Source organism: Gigantopelta aegis, chromosome 2, assembly GCF_016097555.1.
Source record: "Gigantopelta aegis isolate Gae_Host chromosome 2, Gae_host_genome, whole genome shotgun sequence".
NCBI classification, from domain to species: domain Eukaryota; kingdom Metazoa; phylum Mollusca; class Gastropoda; order Neomphalida; family Peltospiridae; genus Gigantopelta; species Gigantopelta aegis.
In genome coordinates, this window is record NC_054700.1 from 13,870,018 (window position 1) to 13,894,398 (window position 24,381).

The window sequence follows — 24,381 nt, forward strand, 5'->3', positions numbered from 1 at the left end:
ACCTACCAGTCTTAGCCACTACACCAATGAGACCGATCATAATGTAGTTTTTTTTAATACAGCAATGTCTCGGGTATTTCTTGTGACGTCACACCTCACGCCATCCATAGCGTCCCCACGCTATTTCGAGGTCAAGACGTGTCTGAACACGTTCTGACTCATGGCCATCACCGTATGTGGGTACGTTTCCAACGTCGTGGAATTTTCCACTCCTCGTTACCAAGACTCACATCTGGTTCTTATTATGCACACACGTCAAAACGATTAAACCCACGCTATCTTGCCATCTGATAGCCATTAACGACTTCCGCTCCATCTGTTTCATGTATAGACCCCCGACAGCTAATAAACCCATTCAACCCACGCTATCTTGCCATCTGATAGCCATTAACGACTTCCGCACCATCTGTTTCCTGTATAGACCCCCGACAGCTAATAAACCCATTCAACCCACGCTGTCTTGCCATTTGATAGCCATTAACGACTTCTGCACCATCTGTTTCCTGTACAACAAAGGAACCCCCGACGGTTAACACACTCATAAAACCCACGCTATTTTGTTATGTGATCCGTCATTAACGACTTCCTCACCAGCTGTTTCCTGTATAGACCCCCGACAGCTGCCATAGCCATTAACCCCGTTAAAGTAGCGTCCCCACACTTAAAGGTCAGCCAGCTGCATGACCCAGAGGTCAATGCACTGGACGTCCCCGCGACGTCATTAGGCCACGCCCCCACGCTTAGAGGTCAGCCAATCAGAAGAGGCCACGCCCAGGTCACGTGAACTCATTTGCATACATGAGGCTCAAGTGCCGGTGGTACTACTAGTATGGTTAAATAACAACAATGTATTAATGCTTTAGCACCATCCGGCGACTACATACATATATACATACATGCGTGCTTTTATGGGACAGGAGCGCCTTTTTTAATTTGGCACTCCTAACGATTCATTATGACCAAGATATAGATGTCAACGAGGTTGCAACATTATTCGCCCAACAGCACACGAGGAAAATGCAACTGGTCCGATCCTCCTCAGTGGGCCCGTTTGATTATTTCCCGTCCCAACCAGTGATCCATAACTGGTCCATCAAAGGATATTCTGTTTATGGAATGTGGGTAGTGCACATAAAGATCCATTGCTGTTATTTGGAAAGAGTAACCATGTGGCAACAGCGAATTTCATCTGTGACCAAGTATCGATATAACTGTGCGTTTGCCATCCAATAACCACTGATTACTAATCAATGCGTTCCAGTAGGCTTAAATCTGTTACAATTTTTGCCATATATCATATATTATAAATACATTGGTACACTGAACACAAATGGTTTCTTGTCATGGTTCTGTGACCAGGCCATTTCACATGCATACCACAACTTAATGCAACTTGTTAACATATATTTCGCAACAAAAGTTAGTGTATTATTCTTGAGTGTAACCGGCGTCATCACATTATATATAATGATCTGGGACCCCCTCCCCACTCCGTCTACTGCTTCGCGGCTGCGGCGCTCGCGTTTGATGAATTCTGTAAATATGCTGGCTACGGGCCTGAAAATGACGTCACCTAGTATGACGTTCCCTGAAGACTTACATTTTACATAAAATTTTACATTCATAGAGAAATGAACGAACTCCCAGTAGTTTGTCGTACTGAGCGTTTAAGAACCAAAAAGTAATGAAAAATAAAATATAAATTTTGAGTTTTGAGTTTCATTATTAGTAAGTATATTTGAAATTTAATTATAAGTATTGTCTGATTTTTCTTTTACATTCATCTCGGTATAAACAACAACAACAACAACAACAAAAATCATTCGCAAACTTATGTGAGAACGGCTTGGCCGATTCACACAATTTGAGGACGACTTCTGTGAGAACGGCTTGGCCGATTCACACAATTTGAGGATGACTTTTTGTTTGTTGATACCCCGACGAACGTAAACGAAATAACAGACAATAATAAATGGAATAATAAAATGACACTGGCGTAGGAAACGGGGGGGGGGGGGGGGTGTTTGCTTTATAATAGTGTAAAAGTGTGTAAATATGAAAAAGTGCCCCTAGTGCCCCCCCCCCCCCCCCCCCCCCCCCCCCCCCCCCCCCCCCCCCCCCCCCCCCTGTTTGGCACCTTCCTACGCCACTAAATGACTCAGCTAGTATATTAAGTATAATTATTTTAGGAATTTCAACCTGATTTCAACCAATTTAATTGCAGGTTTTTTTTCTTGCTGGAAGGGATTAGAATTTATTAATGGGAAAAATGTTTTATTTCTTTTGTAAGTTATAAACATATTTATTTATTTTTAGAAATAGTTGGTCACGCATTCTGGTTTGCTGTCTATGTAAAACCATACGTTAACACTTGTCGGTGTTCCATAGTAGTCTGCACAATATAAAATTCACCGTATTTCTGGCAAATGATTGAATATGTAATATTTGTGGATTTGCAATTCATATTTATTTTTACCGTTTTTAAACGTTATAGAAGAGTCCTCTATTAGATCAACATTATTCGAAATATAATAACCCCCGGGTCCCATCCCTGACATTATGGAGATTTCTATTAAAAAAAAAAAAAAGGAGAAAGATTTTATGAGATAAGAAGGTGACACTGCACTATCTACCTGCGTGCTTTTTTCTTCATTATAACGACACCATTTGGAAAAGTGTTCACAGTTATTGGCAAGTGCGTTGAACCGCCCAAATTTCCGATGTCCAAGTTGAGATCTCGCTCTGTGAACGACTTCGACTCCAGAAAAAGGGCTGGAAATATTCACAAAATAAAGAAACACTGCAGTATATCATAATGATCGTACATGGTTTTCAGTATTTGTATATCAAAACTTATTTAACTACAAATGGGCCAATATAGGCTAACAACAGGCACTGCTGAAGCTGGGGAACATTGAGGGGAAGATGCGAGTGTTTAGGTGGGTTCCGGGGCGTGTTCCCGCTGAGTTCCTGGGCGTGTTCCCGCCGAGTTCCGGGGCGTGTTCCCTCTGAGTTCCGGGACGTGTTCCCACTGAGTCCCGCGGCGTGTTCCCTCTGAGTTCCGGGGCGTGTTCCCGCTGAGTTCCGGGGCGTGTTCCCGCTGAGTCTCGGGCCGTGTTCCCGCCGAGTCCCGTGGCGTGTTCCCGCTGAGTTCCGGGGCGTGTTCCCGCTGAGGTCCGGGACATGTTCCACCTGAGTTCTGGGACATGTTCCCCCTGAGTTCCGAGACATGTTCCCCCCTGATAGTCCAGGAGCCAAGTTTCAAAAGAAGCCTAAAAAATGAGTTGGTGCAACACCCACTACACAGTTGGTTTGTCATTTCTGGCTGCTTGGGGGATGTCTCTGGGACATTTTCAGCCCTGATGTACAGTTGATTTGTGGCAGCAACACTAGGTGCCAGCCTGTTTTCTAATGGGGGGGGGGGGGGGGGGTGTCTCAGATTAGGTGCAATTCTTGTTAATTTGATTTGATTTTCTTAGCTCCTACAACAAAAGGTTTTAAGATCTGTTGCTAATATCATGTTCATATGAGATAAGCTGGTGGATTGCTATTTAGCAAGTTCAATGGAGAGGCGATTTTTTTCAAGATGGCCGCCATTTTTCTGTATGGCGGGCAATAGTCCAGGATTTAGGACCAGGTTGAATGGGTTTTTTTTTTTATGTAATACCCACTACACAGTTGGTTTGTCACCTCAGACTATTAGGGGGATGTCTCTGGAACATTTTCAGCCCTGATGTACAGTTGAATTGTGGCAGCAACAATATGTGGAGGTCTATTTTCCCATGGGGGTGCCATGACTTAAGTGAAATTCTGGAAAATTTGGTTTCATTTTCTCGGCTAATACAAACAAAAGTTTTAAGATTTGTTGCTAATAACATGTTCATATGAGATACACCTGTGTATTGCTGTTAAGTAAGTTCAATGTTGATACAATTTGTTTTCAAGATGGCCACCATTTTTTAGTATGGCGGGCAATAGTTTAGGAGCCATGACCAACTCGAAATTGTTTAGTCCTACACAGTTGGTTTGTCCATCACAATGCGCCAGTGCATAAGGCACTGATGACAGCTCATGTGAAAGAACTTCCTTCAAGTTAACATCTCGGGCTTTAGCGACAATGAGTAGTCTGCCAAAAATATTTCGATCAGCACTGATAGTAGCTGCTTTGTCTTTGGCTGATTTCACAGTAATCTTCTTTGACATTGATGCAAATGTTCTGATCTTCAAATGTGGCAACTTTTCCCAGAAACCTAGCTCATTTTTGTCGAGGCGTTTAGTTACAAAGTCATTCAGTTGTTCTTGCCCGATGTCTTTAGCTGCCACTAGGCGTGCTGAATCATATTGTGGAAGGATCACCCCAGTTATGATGTTAAGGAGAGGCTGACACTGTCTTCTTCGAGAGAAATGAAATAATTTTAATAACCATTTGCTAGTCGAGTTACTACTATATGTAATATTATAATTTAAATATAATTCATTTAATAGAAATATCTTTTAACTGAATAAATGTGTCTTTGTTTAAATTTGAATATGTTATTGTATTTACCACAATACATCTGGAGTCTATAGTAACAAGTATGTTCTGTTGAGAAAGTAGTATATTGAAAAAAAAGTTTTAGAGCAAGGAACTTTAAATAAATTATTGTTTTTCAGAATATTTTATGGTTCTATAAACATTTAATACTAGTTTTTTAAATATGTGAATGAAGAAATATTTATTTCATTATGTGAAAAAGGTTTACGTACCTGTATGAAGTAGAAATGTGCTGAAATTCTTGTAGAAATGTTTTTGTTTACACACACACTGGTAAATAACTTCCTGTACTACTTGCACAACAACACGCATTTATTTCACATAACACACTTCTGTGGCAGTCATTATCTGAAGGCTTAATAATTAATTTAGACTTAAAAATAAATTTTATTACATGAATTCATCAGCAAATGGGATACAATTTTAATCATTTGAATTTAGTATTCAAACAATTTGAAACATTCCAATAATAATATATTATATATTATATAGTCTTCATTACTTCGATACACATATAAAATACTTAATTAAACAGTATGTCATTGTAGAGATGGGAAGCACTTATTTATTCAACCATATTATATGTAAACATCTTTCAAAATGTGATTTTACCACATTTCTGCACGAATATACATGCAAATTGTTTTTGATATTCAAGGGATAAGTATGGATTATAGGTTAAAAACATATGAAAAACATGTTTCAAAAATCATTTCCAATTTTCATATTGTATAAAAATAAACCAAACAATAAATTAAATGTGAATTATTACCATTATGTAAGAAAACATGTAAAATAAAACGTCACGTGCAGCCATATTGAAAAATGGCGGCCATCTTGAAAAAAACCTGTATTATCTTTGAACTTACTTAACAGCAATACACAGGTTTATCTCATATGAACATGTTATTAGCAACAAATCTTAAAAGGTTTGGTTGTATAAGCCGAGAAAAACAAACCAAAATGTCCAGAATTGCACCTAAGCCAAAGCACCCCCGTTGGAAAATAGACCGCCACATATTGTTTCTGCCACAATTCAACTGTACATCAGAGCTGAAAATGTTCCAGACACATCCCCCTAGTAGTTTGGGGTGACAAACCAACTGTGTAGTGGGTGTTGCATGAAAAAACCCATTCAACCTGATCCTAATTCCTGGACTATTGCCCGCCATACTGAAAAACGGCGGCCATCTTGAAAAAAATCACGTCCCCATTGAACTTACTAAACAGCAATCCAACAGCTTATCTCATATGAATATGATATTAGCAACAGATCTTAAAACTTTTTGTTGTAGGAGCTAAGAAAATCAAATCAAATTAACAAGAATTGCACCTAATAATCTGCGACCCCCCCCCCCCCCACCCCTATTAGAAAACAGGCTGGCACCTAGTGTTGCTGCCACAAATCAACTGTACATCAGGGCTGAAAATGTCCCAGAGACATCCCCCAAGCAGCCAGAAATGACAAACCAACTGTGTAGTGGGTGTTGCACCAACTCATTTTTAGCTGGTCCTGGCTCCTGGACTATGAGTTCCGAGACACGTTCCCGCTGAGTTCTGGGGAATGTTCCCGCTTAACATTTTGAAAACTACATGTAGGTGTTCTGAAATACATGTTCCTGCATTCTACCATCTTCATAAATCAAGGCTAATATTCGTTCCTCGTATTCAGCCTTGATACATGTAGTTAAGATTACTGATATCCACTACTAGCGCCCTCTATTGGAAGAAAATTTGTAACACCGATTATGTCCCTTACACGATGACATCGTTGACCAATCACAGCATCGGTAACATGTGACAATCTTGAAAGCAATATCAAAAATTAACCGCCGAAACCTTGTTTTTTAACATATCGTGACAAACACGACACGTTTCCACGGACGCTGACGCTGCCATCTTTGTTTACAATAACAAGGGAATCTATAAGGAGCGTTGCGATTCGTTGCAATCAGATCTCATCGTATCCAATGAAATTTAAGCATTTTGTGGCACGATTTCTTGACGACATGTATCAAGGCTGAATACGAGGAACGAATATTAGCCTTGATTTATGAAGATGGCATTCTACAAGAAAACTTCATCATGACGAATGTCAGTAAAAAAAAATGTGTTTAACGACACTATTAGAGCACATTGATATATTAATCATCGGCAATTGTATTTCAAACATTTGGTAATTTTAACATATAATCTTAAAGTGGAAACCCGCTAAAAAAAATTCCATTAGTAGCAAGGGTTCTTTTATATGCACTATCCCATAGACAGGATAGCACATACCATGGCCTTTGATATACCAGTCGTAGTGCACTGGCTAGAATTAACAAAATGTGGGTAAATACAAGTTTTTAAATGTATTTTTCACGATGTATAATTTCTGTATTCATTTGTATAAAATGTGTGTATATATATATAATATGATGTAATGCAACGTCAACTGCTAATTCTAATGTAAACAAGCACAAACTTGTGACAAAACGGTTTGCTGTCCTTCAGCAAAAAGATAACATACTTAGTCATACCGAGTTTAATTCCGCAATTACGACAAAAACAAGGTCAGTAATCGTCAAATTGTGTATGGAATATTTCGCAGATTTAGAAACGTACATGCTACAGGATTCTATGTTACAAATAAAAAAATGCATTTGAAGGTAATCGGTAACTGTTCAGTATAAATGTATGTTCAGATTTATAACATTTTGTGTTTTATTTTGCTATTAATATGATTTTGGCACTCTTGCTGGTTATAAAGTCTTGAATTTGATTTTTTGTCTTGGTAATGTTTCCGCATTCCTCTGCGTGTCATACAACGTCATAGGATTACGTGACGTCACTAAATCCCATCAGTTTTAATGCAGTGCGGAAAATTATAAGTGTTGGCGTATTTCGATTCTGATAAACAAAGCAGGAATGTACGAGTCTTATGGATGACATTATGTAATAAAACAATTATTGACCACATTTCGGGAAATATCATGTTTTATGGCCTCGGTCAATATCAATTTCTTCGGTCTGTGGTGACTCGCGACCAGTCGACGACCGGATGCAGAAGTTGGAAATGGTCCGCCTCCTGACACCCCTGGAGACGGAAAGTCTACTGGTGTATCACCATATAGAGCTTGGCGCGAAAAAGGAGTCCACCGATTGGACGAGGAACGTCACGTGGGCGCCAAAAACCAGCAGACGATCTGAAAGCCGAAGGCCCGCTCTCTTGCTACTGAACCGTAACCCGGACAGGCATAATATACCATTGTTACCAAATCAAGATAATCAGCTAAACCGTAAGTACCATAGATTAGCCTTGTATCACAGTTAAATTCACAACAGGTCCATAAAACATGATATTGTCCTCAATAGGCATCACAGCCATGCATGTGTGAAATTGTTGGATCAATGAAATAATTACTTCAATGTAAACCTATACGATTTTTAAAAATAATTCTTAAAAATACAGTTGCAAATATCATGAATAATAATTTTAAAAACCCTATCATTTTGCAATATATTATTTTCAAGTTACTGTGTAGAACTTTGTGTTTAAAAATTTAACTGAACTGGTCTGACTCACTTGGTAGCCAGTTATTTCATATACTTACCTTTTGTGACACCCAATAGCCGATGTGTATTTTTCGTGCAGGGGTGTCCTTAAACATTCATTCATTCTAGAGTGTTCATATACGTACGTCCGTGGAACATTTTCAAAACTAGATGGTCTGCAATTCATCGTGACAAGTTAAAGCTTGTTTTTGTTTAACGACACCACTAGAGCACATTGATTAATTAACCATCGGCTATTGGATGTCAAACATGGTAATTCTGACACGTAGTCATCAGAGGAAACCCGCTACATTTCTTCTAATGCAGCAAGGGATCTTTTATATACACTTTCTCACAGACAGGAACCATGACCAATTGGGGTGCACTGGTTGGAACGAGAAAAAGCCCAATCAACTGAATGGATCCATAGAAGTGGTTCGATCCTGCGACGCAAGCACCTCAAGGAAGCACTCAGGCCACTACACCTTCTTCTCTCTCACTAACCACTAACCAACTAACAACTAACCTACTGCCCTGGACAGAAAGCCCAGATAGCTGAGGTGTGTGCTCAGGACGGCGTGCTTGAACCTCAAATGGATATAAGCACGAAAATAAGTTGAAATGAAATGAAATAAGATGACTCTCCCAAAGTATCAACATTTTGGCCAATTTTATCAGAAAATCTTTCACCAAATTCAAGTTTTATTTAGCCAATTAGCAAAATGGTGGTATTTCTACAAGCGGCACATGATTTTGTAACTAGCTTTTGTGACGAATTAGTAAAGAAATATATTTGTCAAATTCATCTTTAATTTACATTTAACGACTAACTTGTATTCTAGCCATTTATAATATAAAAACACAGAAATACATCGTCTCATGTTACTGGAGAAAATAAAATAAAGCCCAATACATTTCAGCAAGATATTTGATTATACTCCTTAAATATCTATTAACATACATATATGTTCTTTAATTAAAATTAATATCATCTGTGTCTGTGGTGTGTATATATACACGTGTGCTTGTGTGTGTGGGTCAATATCTGAGTGTCCCTGCGTGTATGTGTATGTCACATAATGTGTGTGTGTTGTGTGTGTATGTGTGTTTGTGCATTTGTGCGTGTGTTGCGAGTGAGTATATTTGTGTGCGAGTGTATGTGTGTGTGTGTGTGTGCGAGTGTATGTGTGTGATGTGCAGGTGTGTGTGTGTGATGTGCAGGTGTGTGTACGTATGTGTGTGTGTATGTATGTATGCATGTGTGCATGTGTTTGTATATGTGTATGTATGTGTGTGTTTGTGTGTGTGTGTTTGTATGTGTGTGTGTATTTGTGAGTATGTATGTCTGTATGTATGTGTGGTGTGTGTCTGTCTTTATGTATGTTTATGTGTGTATGTGTGTTGGTGTTGGTGTGTATTACAAATAGAATGTAGTTGTGCCCATCAGACTCCAAAATCTGACTGTACCAATATTTACCTAGGATCGCTTTGCCATGCCACTTGCGAATTTTCCTGAGAAACCTCAAAATCTACTTCTCTAATCCACCCATCATCTGTGAAACTAATGACCCGATCTTCATCTGTGATAAAAAGAAACCGAAAGTTAGAAATAAAACACAACAATAACAACAACAACAATAATATATAATAATAATAATAATAATAATAATAATAATAATAATAATAATAATAATAATATAAATAATAATATCTTTATTAAAAGTGTTTACGTTAGAATGATTAAACTGGCTGAGTCAAAGTTCGAGGTGCACCCAACTGTTGATAAAGAAGTCAAGTGATTGGTGATAAATGTTGGTCGTAAAAAAACAGTCATGTAGCCGTGTGCTTGAAACATGTATGGAGTACCTGTAAAAAAATATTAATTTGTATATATTGTGAGAACCCAGTATATTTATAAGTAATATTGATGTGAGTTACGGGGTTTTTTTCATCATTGTATATATATATATATATTATTTTTATTCCTAATATATGATATTGACGATGCCGAAACACACGAGGGTAATAATCTCTTTGTCATATAATCTCAAGCTTAATACAACCTGCTTTTGTAAACTGTTCATTCAACTTTAATTCCAGTCCACCATTACTAGATATTCAAATGACGTTAGACTATGTGACGCGGTGTCTTTTTTTTAAAAATGGAAATGACGTCAAACGTTTTTTGTTTTCTGAACGCTGGACAGTTTTCCATGGTGCGGTTTTTTGTTGCGCGTCTTTTTGCCGCGCGTGTTAATAATAGCCGCGCAGACAATTCATTTCCATGAAGCAGATCGTCTGCGCCGATTTTAGTGAAAACACGCGTTGACAATTAAAATGGCGATGTCAAAGCACCTTCAGTTGAGACTGTTTTTACTTGCCCATTGGGAAGAGTCCAATGTTGTAGACATGTTATTAGCTTTACTTTTGAAGAAGAAAATATTACTAAGTAAAAGAAAAAACAGATTTTGGGTGCACAAAATCATACAAGGAAGAAAACAATATGGTGCCTTTTATCACTTAATTAAAGAACTCCAGCTTGACAGTGAAAAACACCATGAGTATTTGAGGATGTCCTCCCAGGAAATAAGGATGACTCCTCACCAATTCGATCAATTTTTCATATGTGTGCAAATCAAACTTCATTATCGCTTCCGGAAGGGAAACCCCTACATTAATGACGTGATTATGACATTTCTAGCGTTGTCCGCGCAGACAAGCGGATAAAAATCGCCTCTCCTAGCGATTTTTTTTCCGCGCGGTCAAAAATCAGCGCGGCAATCCGCCTGCATGGAAACGCTTGTATAGTAGATACTGTGAAGCGATTTTCTTAAAAGCAGCGCGTGTTCGGCGCGGACAAAACACGCGCGGCTTTCGGCGCGGAAATACGCTCCATGGAAAAGGGCCTTTAAGGTTGCTTTTGAAATGTTTTGAATGGTGACTTTTAATGCAAGAATATAAGAATACAATAAGCCATGGGCGTCGATCGCTGGGGGACAGGGGGGACGCGTCCCCCTCACTTGTCAAGGCCGGGGGACAATCTATATAAATGCCCCCCCCCCCCCCCCCACACACACACACTTTTTCGTTTAGGAAAAGCAACAACACCACCACCACCACCACCAAAACCCCAACGAAACAACAAACAAACAAAAAAACACAAAAAACAACCCTAATTTAATTACTGTACAGTGCTGTCCGGTGTATCGGCGCAACTAAGCTTTCAAGGACCATTTTCTATATGAACATTGTAAAATATACACCGGACACGGTTGTATTAATTATTTATTTAAAATGACAAGTAGTCATCCCTTTTATCAGTCTTGTACGAACGTCATTGTTGACGTAATTCCCCCAGCAGGCACTCATAACGGGGAAAATAATTATCATGCATTGGTCTAACGAACAATACTATTGGATAATTTGACGCTTACAAACCAATGACCTTGTCGGTACTAAATATGACGTCATCACGATTTGGCAAACGCACACAATGACGTCATGTATTTTAAAGAGTTTGCATTTACGGCTGTCTGATTTTGGTGTTAAATTTATAACAAAATGTCATTTTAATGCAATTCATTATAGATATTGTACCAGAATAAAGAGAACTTTTGTTTTTGAAAATTATCTATGAACGTGATTAAATTACAAAGTTATAGAAATACTCAGAACAGTGCGTAAAGTGGCGTATATCGTTTCTATACATGTATGTGCATGTGTGTGTCGAAAATAAAGGCTTTTAGAGAAAAAATAGCTCCGGTAATAAATAGAATAACAAACTCGGCACCAGTTATTATCAAATTTATGTCCCTCATGAAATAATTTTAATTTGTCACTCGCTAAAGCTCGTGACAACTGAAAATTATTTCACTCGGGACATAAATTTGATAATAACTGGTAACTCGTTTATTATCCTCTATGTAAGAAAGAGCCTTTAAACTTTGTTATACATTGAGACGCGCGGTAGTTTGTCTCTGTCGTTTTCATATTTGTATTCGCGTGATGTGATTCGCATTTTCATGGTCATTTGTGTCTAGACATGGGCGTATGGGGACTCTTTGATTTAGGGGGGCTGGAGGGGTTGATTTACCCGAAATTTTACCCAGATAAAAGTTGCTCGAATTTTCCCCACTGTTTTGCCCGAATTTGGGGAGGCAATTGCCCCCCCCCCCCCCCCCCCCGGGTCGTACGCCCATGTGTCTAGACGTACATCATCTAGTGAGTTAATCTTCCCTGCCGAACAACACAGAGAAGAAACAAAAGCAACTTTCAACACTGATGTTATCGGTGAAGATACTGAACTTGAAACAGCGAGAACTGACACAACTAAGCCACAGATACCTACGTTACCGTCGCTGCCGTACCAGCCTATAGTATAGGCTCGGGGGGGGGGGGGGGGGGGGGTAGTTCGCATACATTTCTCTTTTAGAGAGTTAACTTACATTTTCTTGTTCTATATGCCAAGGCCTTCAGAAAAAGTTTGGGTAACACTTCCAGGTTAAGTACGTTTTCTCAGCAGAGCACATTTATGATTTTTGGTTGGCCGCCAAAAGGCAAAAATGACGATATTGGAGTTTCATGCAATAAATAATTATTTGACACCCTTAAATGATTCATTTTGATTTATTTCAATTGTTTTGTGTTACTAACTACATTTTAGCATTATTGATGGTCATAAACCTAGGTTTGGGGTATAAAATGACCTTATTTTACATATTTTTACTCGAAAATCGCTTACTCAGACACATTACTCAGACTTAACCTTCCCATCACTCGCCTGAGAGCGCAAACGTATGATGGAGCCAGCAATATGTCAGAAAAATACCAGGGTTGCCAGGCATTAATCAAAACCGTGCAACCACTGGCGCACTATACTCACTGCGGTGCACACATCACGCACCTCATCTGTGCCAAGGCCATTGAAAGTGCACAATTCCTCCGAGATGCCCTGAATGCGGTGCGTAAACTTGACGGGTTCTACATCTCAAGTGGCAAATTTAAGAGACTTTACCTTCCCCAGCATGCCACGAACTACAGCCCTCAATCTAATTGAAATTAGCTCCACTATTACATGTGGATCTAACAGCAGCCCGTTGGAGCTCATGTCCAGTTGACCTTTCATTCGACCAATCAAAACCTTACTTGCAAAATCATGCCAGTGATTTGAAAAGAATTTGAAAACATTCGGGATTATGCCGAGGGTATACGAAATGATTAGGTTTAATTACGAAGTATGCCGGAAACTAATTTCAGCCTCATCACTACGAGTCTGTTTTGTCGTATTTTTATGACTTTTCAAACGAAGACTTTAAAATTTTTAAAATGAAGCGTGTCATGGAATTCCCTTGATCGTAGTTCAATTAAAATGTTTTGGATCATACAATAACTAGGTTTGGTATTCCAAATGAATGTAATTTCCATTTATAATCCATATTTAGAGAAATAAGGACCGCAAAATCCGTGATTGAGCGCCTTTTACTCTTCGGAACTAGGGTAGTCATAGACGCTACCCGTTATCTCAGAAACGAGCAGCTTGACCCCCAATTTTTTCTGATTCACTTTAAGTGTGAGGGGTGGTAGTATTTATATCCGTGGCGTTTATGTCGGTTGATACGTTGCAGGTAGGAGGTTTAGCCACATATGTTACTATTGTCGTCTATGGGATTTGATTTGGTAGTACACACCCTTATGATTTTCATTCACATTCCTTTATCACACACACACACACGCACGCACGCACGCACAATGTACATACACACACACTAACACGTACCCCACACATTTAAAGCCGGGTTGACGCCCATGCAATAAGCAAGAGCATCATTCCCTCCCTCCTATTTCGCTGTTTTGTTTCCATCTCATATTTGTTTCAGTTGTTTAGTTTAATTTCAATTTCGACCTGTCTTCTAACTCACGTTTTGTTATTAGTAGATGAACACTACAACGAACCCTTTATAATCTCTAGAGAGAGCAAAATTGCATATATAAGTAAACAAATAGACAATGTGATTGCCCCCCCCCCCCCCCCCCCCCCCCCCACCCACCAATAAAAGTGGTGAAAGGTGTGTGGTTATTAACTTAATGTGCGCTTAGCACTACACAAATCCCTGCACACGCGCCTGCAATGCTTTGTCGGGACCATATCTAACTGGAAAGCTATTTGGGAATTTATTTGATCTAACAGCAAATACTTACATGAATACACTGTCCAATGTCTATATCCTTTGCGATAGAAAATCACCAAATCACCTGGTTCCAAATACTCAGACATTTCTCAGTTACTTGGTCAACTGTGGTACGGTTTGCAGTTTTAATTTCAGTATATTTACGGACGTGTAGTTTGTCCTTGCTTTCTGTCTGTTTGCATCTGTGATCGTACACAATTCCGTCCGTGTTCTTTCCCGAAATTACTCAGAAAATAGTGTGAAAGGAAAGCCAGTCGCACACAAAACAGATCTGAATAACATTTGACTACCAAGCTAGTGATAGTGTGGCTGCCACAAACAATAATAAGTGTTAATAATAAGTCCAAAGATTTACCCTATTTTACGAAATAGGGAATTCCCAAGGATTATGTTATTTATAGATGGGTTTTCCCAAACCTTCTCGGGAATTAAAAAGACTGACAAGGTGTAACCTAATAATTATATTTGGTAATAACTAATAGCTACAGGCAAAATAGGAAATCCCAAGAACTGTTTATATGTATGTATGTATTGATGTATGAATATCTGTATATTGTATGTATGTCGAGATTGACTGTTAAATACATAGATATTAACGCACTGGCGCAGGTGATAATTAAATCCTTTCTGGCTTCACAAAATTGTCCCCTGCCGTTGCTGGGACTCGAATCTGTGGCACCGAATCGCCCGCAAATTGTAAAACTAACCACGATGCGCTCTGAGCTATTGAGGCATCCATTGTATGTATGTATGTTCGTATATATTTAAGAATGAATGAACGGACTGGTTCAGGAATGTTATAAAACTAAACAAATATCATTTTCTAATTTTGCCTCAGGCATTCGAAATTCAGAGGCGGATGTGTGTCGGTGGGGGGGAGGGGGAGAAGGGCAGGGGCCCGCCCCCTACATTTTGCGACATCCAAATTTCACCAAAGTTCCCTTGGCATTCCACCTCATATTATTGCCCCCCCCCCCCCCCAATGGATTTTGTTGATCCGCCACTGATATTGATTTTAAATTGACCGTTGTGATATTCAGAATATAACTGTGTTTTTCGGTTAGTATTGTTTTTAATTTGTTTGGCTAGTACTATGTTGTATTTATTAGCCGAGTACGATGTATTTGTCTTTTAGAAGATTGTTAGGAAACGGCATAACAAACAAACCAGACGCACTCAACACATTTTATTTATAGTTATATGGCGTCGGACATATGGTTAAGGACCATAAAGATATTGGGAGAGGAAACCCGCTGTCGCCACTTCATGGGCTACTCTTTTCGATTAGCAGCAAGGGATATTGTGCAGTATGCTACCAAGATTAGATAATTACCAACACATCCTACACATAATGCGGTGTTTGACAATAAATATATGAAGTTGTTTGATGGAAGGCCAAATGCTATTCGTACATTTGGTCTTCGCATTAAGTGCTTTTTGTCGCTTTCCAACATTGATTTAACTGACACTTTGGAAACTCCTTCATATTTTGTTTTACCACCATGGTGTATTACACTGCCTAAAATTGTGTTTGATCTGGCGCATCTGAAGAAAGATCGCACAGTTGCTGTTGTGTATAAGCAATTTGTCATGGAAATTCAAGACAAGTACCGTGATTATATCCCTGTGTATACAGACGGATCACGGGATGGGAATTCTGTGACTTGTGCTACAGTTTTTCCATCAGACACAATCCTTTTTATGAGACTGCCTGACTCGGCATCGATTTTTAGTGCTGAAGTTTGGGCTGTAATTAAAGCCTTAAAAGAAATCAAGGGTTCGATTGTATCCAAATTTATTATTTTTATCGACTCACTTTCGTGTCTCCAAGCTTGACGCAATATGAAGCTGGACCAGCCCTTAATTGGGATGGTGATACGAAAGTGTGTCTTTTTATCCCTTGCCTATAACGATATTGTATTTTGTTGGGTGCCCAGCCATGTTGACATCAGGGGTAATGAAAAGGCAGATTCAGCTGCCAAGTCTGCTTTGGATTTGCCTCATGCTAGGGTTGGCGTACCTTATACCGATTTTAAACATAATATCAACCAATTTATCTTTTCGACTTGGCAACATGATTGGGACGGTGCGGTTGAGAATAAGCTTCATGCCATCAAGCCGGTCTTGGGAGAGTGGCAGACATCCTATAGACAATGCAGGAACGATGAGGTAGTCTTGTGTCGTGCCCGCATCGGTCACACTTACTTGACCCATTCATTTATCTTGAAGAAAGATCCTCTACCTCAGTGTGAGCAATATCAGTGTCTTCTGACGGTGCGACACATTGTGGTAGAGTGTAAGCATTTGTCAGCAACTCGAAAAGATATATTTGGACAAAGAAATGTGATGGAATCATTTCGATTCCATCCAGAACTTTTATTGCAGTTTTTACGTGATACTGACTTTTATTCTAAATTTTAATATTATATATCTGTGATATTTGTATTTTTACACAGTTCGTTACACTGTGTTTTTATTTAACTGTTGAATTTTTATATTGATGTTGATCATCACATTGTGTTTACATTTACCATAGTTTGACACCCAATAGCCGATGTATTTTTCGTGCTGGGGTGTCGTTAAACATTCATTCATTCATTCATTCATTCAACGGATATTGTATATGCACCATAACACAGACAGGATAGTACATTCCACGACCTGTTACACCAGTAATCATTTTAATATACTTACCTTTGTTTGACACCCGATACCCTAGGTGTTATTAAACGTTCATTCATTCATTCGTTCATTCATTCATTCATTCATTCAAATCCAGTCGGGTTTAATGAATCTAATAAAAACCCTTAAATAATAAGTATAATTATTAATTCATCTCAAACACTACCAGGAATTAAGCCGGATCAAAAGTTAAAAATCAGAATGCTCTTGCCGCGATACTCATATGATATCGCCGACTTAATAATACCTAGATCAGTAATTACTTAGAAGGAAGGGCTTAAGGTACATAATACGCCAAATACCATTGAACATAATCATAACAACATCCTTAGCGAATATAAAAAAATAAATTAGGAAAAAGATAACACACAAAGCCATTGATTTAATTCTTGGTATAAAAATGGATATGTTAGAAGTGAATTTTGTTCAGTTATTGACGCACACGTTACTTAAAGAAATCCAAATATTAATACACATACTTAAAGAAATTCGACTTTCAAAACTAAACGTTCTCGTTTATACTTCCGCGTTTTGAAGACCATTCTCAACGTTTGAGGTACTGCATAGTTTGGATGCCTATAAATTCTCCATAAATTCGATTTTTATTGACACATTCCAGGGTGATCTGGATATCGCGAACCGTCTGAAACCAGACCTAGTCCACTCTGATTCTAACATTGTACGTGACTCTGAATACTGTTCTGAATTCCACATCTCGTCTGATTCTGACATTGTACGTAACTTCAAAATACTGTTCTGAATTCCACATCTCGTCTGATTCTGACATTGTACGTAACTTCAAAATACTGTTCTGAATGCCACATCTCGTCTGATTCTGATATTGTACGTAACTTCTGAATACTGTTCTGAATTCCACATCTCGTCTGATTCTGACATTGTATGTAACTTCTGAATACTGTTCTGAATTCTTTAACTCGTCTGATTCTTACATTGTACGTAACTTCTGAATACTGTTCTGAATTCCACATCTCGTTTCTTACATTGTACGTAACTTCTGAATACTGTTCTGAATTCCACATCTCGTTTGATTCTTACATTGTACGTAACTTCTGAACACTGTTCTGAATTCTATATCTCGTCTGATTCTTACATTGTACGTGTCTTCTGAATATTGTTCTGAAATCCACATCTCGTCTGCTTGCTCTTCGGTGATTTCGACTTCGAGAACGCAACACTGATTGGCGTGATGTCCGTGTCTTACACGACACCTCCGATGCATGTGTCAACTGCTTTACATGTGGTATAAAGAACAGCAAGTTCAGACCAGCTTTCACATGAATATTGGTTAACTAAAAACAAAGAAATCTAACGTAAACGTTCATTTCACCTTCCGTTCTATTGTTGGTTTTGCATCAAGACCTCTATCTTGCGCAGAGCTGGAGTTGTTAAACAAGTCGTGGGAATGGCAGTCCTCCTACAGGCGGTGTAGGAAATATATCTGTGTTTTCAAATTAGCTAGTCCTGATAAAGACAACAAAAAAAAATAAACAAAAAATAAATAAATAAATTGACAGTGATTCACAAAAGTAGTCACAACATTCTTAACACCCCTTTGGTTCTGTCTCAGATTCTGATTCAGAGATACGATTTTGATCATGCTAATGGTTTTGCTTTTCACATATTAAATAAGCTTTAGCCAGTTTTTTTAAGACTACGTTATTACTTTCTTTTTTTTTGCCCGACTCCCATTTAATATTGATGATTTTATAATAATTATTTATGATAAAATGCATTAAAATAGATTTGAAACACGTTCCATTCAATGTTCTTCAATGTGTGCTGAAATATTCATAAAGATTATTTGGAGAACATTTACTTAATTACATGGCAGATTTGTAAACAACTGACAAAGAAAAAGAAAGAAGAAAAAAAAAGAAGTGAAAAAAGAGAGCAGATAGTTTATATTTATGTCTTTCGATTTCCTTTTAAGTAAAGCATAAAACTTGATTATTATGAATGACAAAACCGTAATCAGTGATCAGACAGTATCCGCTTTTATTACGCCAGCGATATATAAAAGTACATGTTCTGAAAGATCTAACACATATGCTCAAAACATTTCACTTCGGATACATTCTACCCACGTTTTATACAACTGAACGTTTAATGAAGGCGACTCCGGTACTCCACAAATTTGAAGTTTAATGAAGTAATTCTGAGAATTAAAAAAACTTCGAAACAACCCACGTTTAATGAAGTGTAACTGATTATTTTATAAATTCGACGTTTAATTCACTAAGCTGAGTTAAGGTCAGCCCAAGTACTCCATAATTTCGATAATTTGGATGAGCTAAACTGAGAAAACTTCCAGGACTCGCGCCTCATACTGAAGTTCAACTCAAGAAGCCCCTTGATAGCGGGACCTAGTGGAAGTGATACAAGGTAGGATAGTAGTAGCTTAGTAATAGTGTATACAACCAAAGTGTGGAGGTATACACACGTCCTCTCCCTATCCGGCCCTCCCTCCCTCCCCCTTGTCTCTATCCCTCTCTGTCTCTGTTTATCTGTCTCTGTTTATCTGTCTCTTTATCTGTGTCTGTCTGTCTGTCTCTCTCTGGATCTGCCCCCCCCCTCTCTCTCTCCCCCCTCTCTCTCTCTCTCTGTCTCTGTCTCTCTCTCTCTCTGTGTGCGTCTCCCTACATCGACTCCCTTTCTCTGTGTGTGCGTCTCTATATCTCTCTCTACCTCTATCTCTCCCGCCCTTCCCCTGTCTCTCTTTCTGTGTCTCTGTCGCTCTACCTCTTTGATCTCTCTCTCTCTCTCTCTCTCTCTCTCTCTCTCTCTCTCTCTCTCTCTCTCTCTCTCTCTCTCTCTCTCCCTCCCTCTCTCTCTCTCCCTCTCTCTCTCTCTCTTTCTGTGTGTGTGTACCTTTACCTCTTTCTCTGTCTCTCTGTACCTCTACCTCTTTCTCTACATCTGCGTCCTCGTGCACACCACAACTCTACTAATTTATGTATTTTTTAGAAGCTCCAATATTCTTGAACACGAAATTACCTGGTAACACTGAAACAATTGTGATCCACTACTCATTTGTCACCAATGTTTGAGAGTAGCCTAAAAATGTAATAAAATAAAATATCCCAATTTTTACATTTTCTGTTTCACAAGAAGACATCGAATAACTGCCGCCTCCTTTCTAGTTCTGCATATTCTACACTATCGCAGCTTTCATGTGACACCAAATATCATCATCCTTGGAATAAAGTTAAACGAGGGGTCAGTGGCATGTATTACATATCAAATCAAAACTTATGATCTACACCTGAAATGCTGTTAAAAATAGTTTGTTTTGTTTAACGACACCACTAGAGCACATTGATTAATTAATCATCGGCTATTGGATGTCAAACGTTTGGTAATTCTGACTCGTAGTCATCAAAGGAAACCCGCTATATTTTTCCATTAACAGCAAGGGATCTTTTATATGCCATTTCTGCACTGGTTGTAATGAGAAAACCCCCCAACTCAATCAGTTGAATGGATCGACCGAGGTGGTTCGATCCTGCGACGCATGCACCTCACGCAAGCGCTCAGCCGACTGAGCTAAATCCCTTTCCGACATGATGTAATATCGGGTATCTACTAAAATTCTATGACCTTGTTAACATTAAGTGATCATATCCAAATTTCCCTTGCGACTTCTCATAAAATATCCCAATTTTTATAATATTTTCGTTTTCACAAGAATACAGCGAATGTTTGTCACCTGCTTGCTAGTTTTGTATATTCTACGATATCGTAGCCTTCATATGGCACCGAATATCACCATCCTTGAAATAACATTAAACGAGGGGTGGTGTTTTGAACATGATGGGGGTTTACTGAATTTACTCTCATAATCCGAAATATCGGTCTCAGATTTGAGCTCTTAAGGAAAATAGTGTTCACTTTATGCTTGAAGTTGCTTTAAAATGAACCTTTCCCAAGTAATCCGATGGTGTCCACCGATGTTTGATAAAATGATAAAGTGTGCCCAGCATGGGGGTTAGCATAACTCTTATTTGTTTTGTTTTTTTTGTTTTTTTTCTGTCCATTTAAATTAATTCAAGAATGGCTAACTCAATCAAATAATTTCAGAATCCAAGATGGCCGGCATATTGTTCAACATTAAAAATGGCCGCCAAAATGGTGAAATGTTCTGTGGGTTCACCCAACCCATTTCAAATGCTATAATATATTTACCGTGTATATATATATATGTATGTATGTGTGTGTGTGTGTGTGTGTGTGTGTGTGTGTGTGTGTGTATGTGTGTGTGTGTGTGTGTGTGTGTGTGTATATATATAAATATATATTGTATTTTACGGTGTTCAGACAGAATGTCAATGGACAAAATGTCAGCGGTCAAAATATCAATGGACAAAATGCCAATGGTCAATATGTCAACAGACAAAATGCCTACCATAAATGTAGTATCTCGGTCAAAATGTTAACGTGTGTGTGTTTGTGTGTGCGTGTGCGTGTGTGTTATGAGAGAGAGAGAGAGAGAGAGAGAGAGAGAGAGAGAGAGAGAGAGAGAGAGAGAGAGAGAGAGAGAGAGAGAGATAGAGAGAGAGCGAGCACGAGAGAGAGAGAGAGAGAGAGAGAGAGAGAGAGAGAGAGAGAGAGAGAGAGAGAGAGAGAGAGAGAGAGAGAGAGAGAGAGAGAGAATGGCCGTGCACTAAAAGAAGACAGAACTAGGTCAAAAGTGCATGCAGAGTCATTAAGGTGCTGTTGAAAGAATCGTTGCTGGATTTCTAACATACATACTAACAATTTTGTCAACATTGCAACTGATATGAGCAGAAATGTCATCATGACAAAGTAATGAAGGATGGAAATGTTTTGTGTGTGTGTGTGTGTGTGTGTGTGTGCGTGCGTGCGTGTGTGTGTGCGTGCGTGTGTGTTATGAGAGAGAGAGAGAGAGAGAGAGCGAGACAGAGAGCGAGAGAGAGAGAGAGAGAGAGAGAGAGAGAGAGAGAGAGAGAGAGAGAGAGAGAGAGAGAGAGAGAATGGCCATGCACTAAAAGAAGACAGGACTAGGTAAAGAGCGCATGCAGAGTGATTAGGGTGCTGTTGAAAGAATCGTTGCTGGATTTCTAACATACATACTAACAATTTGTCAACATTGCAACTGATATGAGCAGAAATGTCATCATGACAAAATAATGAAGGAAGGATATGTTTTATTTAACGACGCACTCAACACATTTTATTTTCGGTTATATGGTGTCGGACATATGGTTAAGGACCACGCAGATATTGAGGGAGGAAACCCGCTGTCGCCACTAAATCGGCTATTGGGTGTCAAACAAATGTAGGTCATAACAAAAGAACAAAAGGAACTCACTAGGAGAGAGTTCTTGTTTGCGAATCAACAACCATGTATAACATTTTAAGAAACTACTTTAGAAACAGTACCGTTGCCCCCAAAGAAAGTATTATCTGATAAATTAATTTTAAAAAAAAGACAAGAGAAGGAAGACAAAGGACCATTGTGTGTTGCAATTCTTATTGAATTTGATGATAAATGGATATATGTTTTTGAAAACGTTCAATTAGAATCAACTTCAAACTTAGAGTGAACACCAGTTTCCTTAAAAGCCCAAATCTGAGAGCTACATTTTGGATGATGAGAATAAAATTCAGTAAACTCTTATCATGTTGTTAATGTTAATTCTAGTATGATGGTATTGGTGTCAAATGAAAGCTACTATATTGTAGAATATGAAGAACTAGCAAGCAGGTGACAGACATTAGATGTGTTCTTGTGAAAATAAAATATAAAAATTGGAATGTTTTATGGGAAGCCACAAGGGAAATTGGGGTATGGTCACATAATGATGAGAAACTCGAAGGATTGTAGTAGATATCCGACATTACAGCACGTCACTTGATGAAGCAGATCTTAAGCTTTGATTTGATATATAATAGATGCGACTGACGCATGTGTGGGCTTTCTGGTGCATAAAACTTAGAGGGTACCGATTATGGGTTTTTTTTTTTTAAATGGTACCCTCATACACTGATGGCAAATGAGTAATGGATCCCAGTCTGGAGCGCGCCGCGGTAAGACGTGTTTGTTTCGCCTGTGCACACTGCACGTGCTTTCACTTGCTCAACTTGGGAATCCTCCATATGTATTGTTTTTGTCAGCGACATGGAGTTTTCTACTGGAATAAATGCGGCAAGTGGAACTGAATCAAAGCTAGGACGATTTTAGTTTCGACAGCCTTCATCACCAGGTTGGATTCTTGGGATTTTGTGTTTTTTTTAAGCGAGATTCCTTGCCTTCAAATCTTTCGTTTTTGGCTGACTTGTCCACAAGTTTTTTACTGACTCGTATGACGGCCATTTTGCAGGACGCCACGGTTGTTGACGTTTAGTCTCTACCTATCCCAGCATGGCCTAGCAGCACTGGAAGATTGACCGCCCCACTCTAAGTAAGAAGAAATAGGAAGTGGGGTCGACCCCTACTACTCTTTACTTTGTTTAATATTGGTACCATCTTCTATCCTCCGGAACCGGGCCCGTTAGCACCACTATACCAACCATGACGACTGGACTACACCCTAGTCTGATATTATTTTGTTCAGACGGATCCAGCTTCTCTAGGGGTTTTCGTGACGGGATGCAACCTATCGTCCCTACAGACTGTGCACCTTAACCGCCTTAACGAGGCCACACGCGTGGACACACAGATCGGACCTTCGTTCAAAATGTCAAAATTACCTTTTTATTTCTATATTATTAAATAGTCCGATCCTCTCTTCTTTCTCTAATTTACTGTTGGACTGTCTTTCTAAAATGCTCCAAATTATATATTTCGCCGAGCATTAAATTCCTTTATATTTGTCTAGTTAACTTTTTAATAATAATAAAAACAAAATCTTTTTCACTAATTGCTATTCCAAAATTTTGTCCATTTCCAATTCACACACCCTCTTTCTGTCCCAGACCCAGTCACTGTATAATTCAGAGATTGTGCCCGAGAGGGACGTGCTTGAACCTTAATTGGATATAGGCACGTTAATATGTTATCCAATCCAGTGGATCTCAATTAGTACACTGTTACCAGGTAATTTTGTGTTCAGGACATAGTAAGGCTGCTAAAACACAATGCACTAGGACCCTATGTAACCCATGGCCTAATTGATCTAAATATTATTCTGTGTGTCCAGTCCTTGTATGAGATACATATAATAGATTTCTTCTTTCCATGTGATAACTATGTTCCGTTTACACTTTCACTGAGTAGTCTAAATGTAATTTTTTGACATACACTTTTTATTAGCACTGAAGCACCATCCTCCTAGACGAGTTTCGGCTTATTTAAAGATGTTATGCATGCATTTACCTCACCTACACCTACATACAACTATATTCCAATATACCGTTACTTTTAGGATAAAAGAAAACCAAGTTCCAGCAAAGAGAAAG

General features: G+C 38.7%; 1 protein-coding gene across 1 annotated transcript in view; it reads right to left on the reverse strand.

Moving 5' to 3' along the window:
* The window catches only part of LOC121381559, a 30,642-nt gene extending 16,072 nt beyond the window's left edge, over positions 1-14,570 (reverse strand). The window contains exons 1-3 of the mRNA XM_041510894.1: positions 14,270-14,570; positions 9,549-9,651; positions 2,634-2,772 (exon numbers count right to left, since the gene is read on the reverse strand). Of these exons, the coding sequence (XP_041366828.1) occupies positions 2,634-2,772; positions 9,549-9,651; positions 14,270-14,345 (318 nt within the window). The 5' untranslated portion in view covers positions 14,346-14,570. The remainder of the gene's footprint in view (positions 1-2,633; positions 2,773-9,548; positions 9,652-14,269) is intronic.
* Between the last annotated feature and the right edge of the window lie 9,811 nt (positions 14,571-24,381).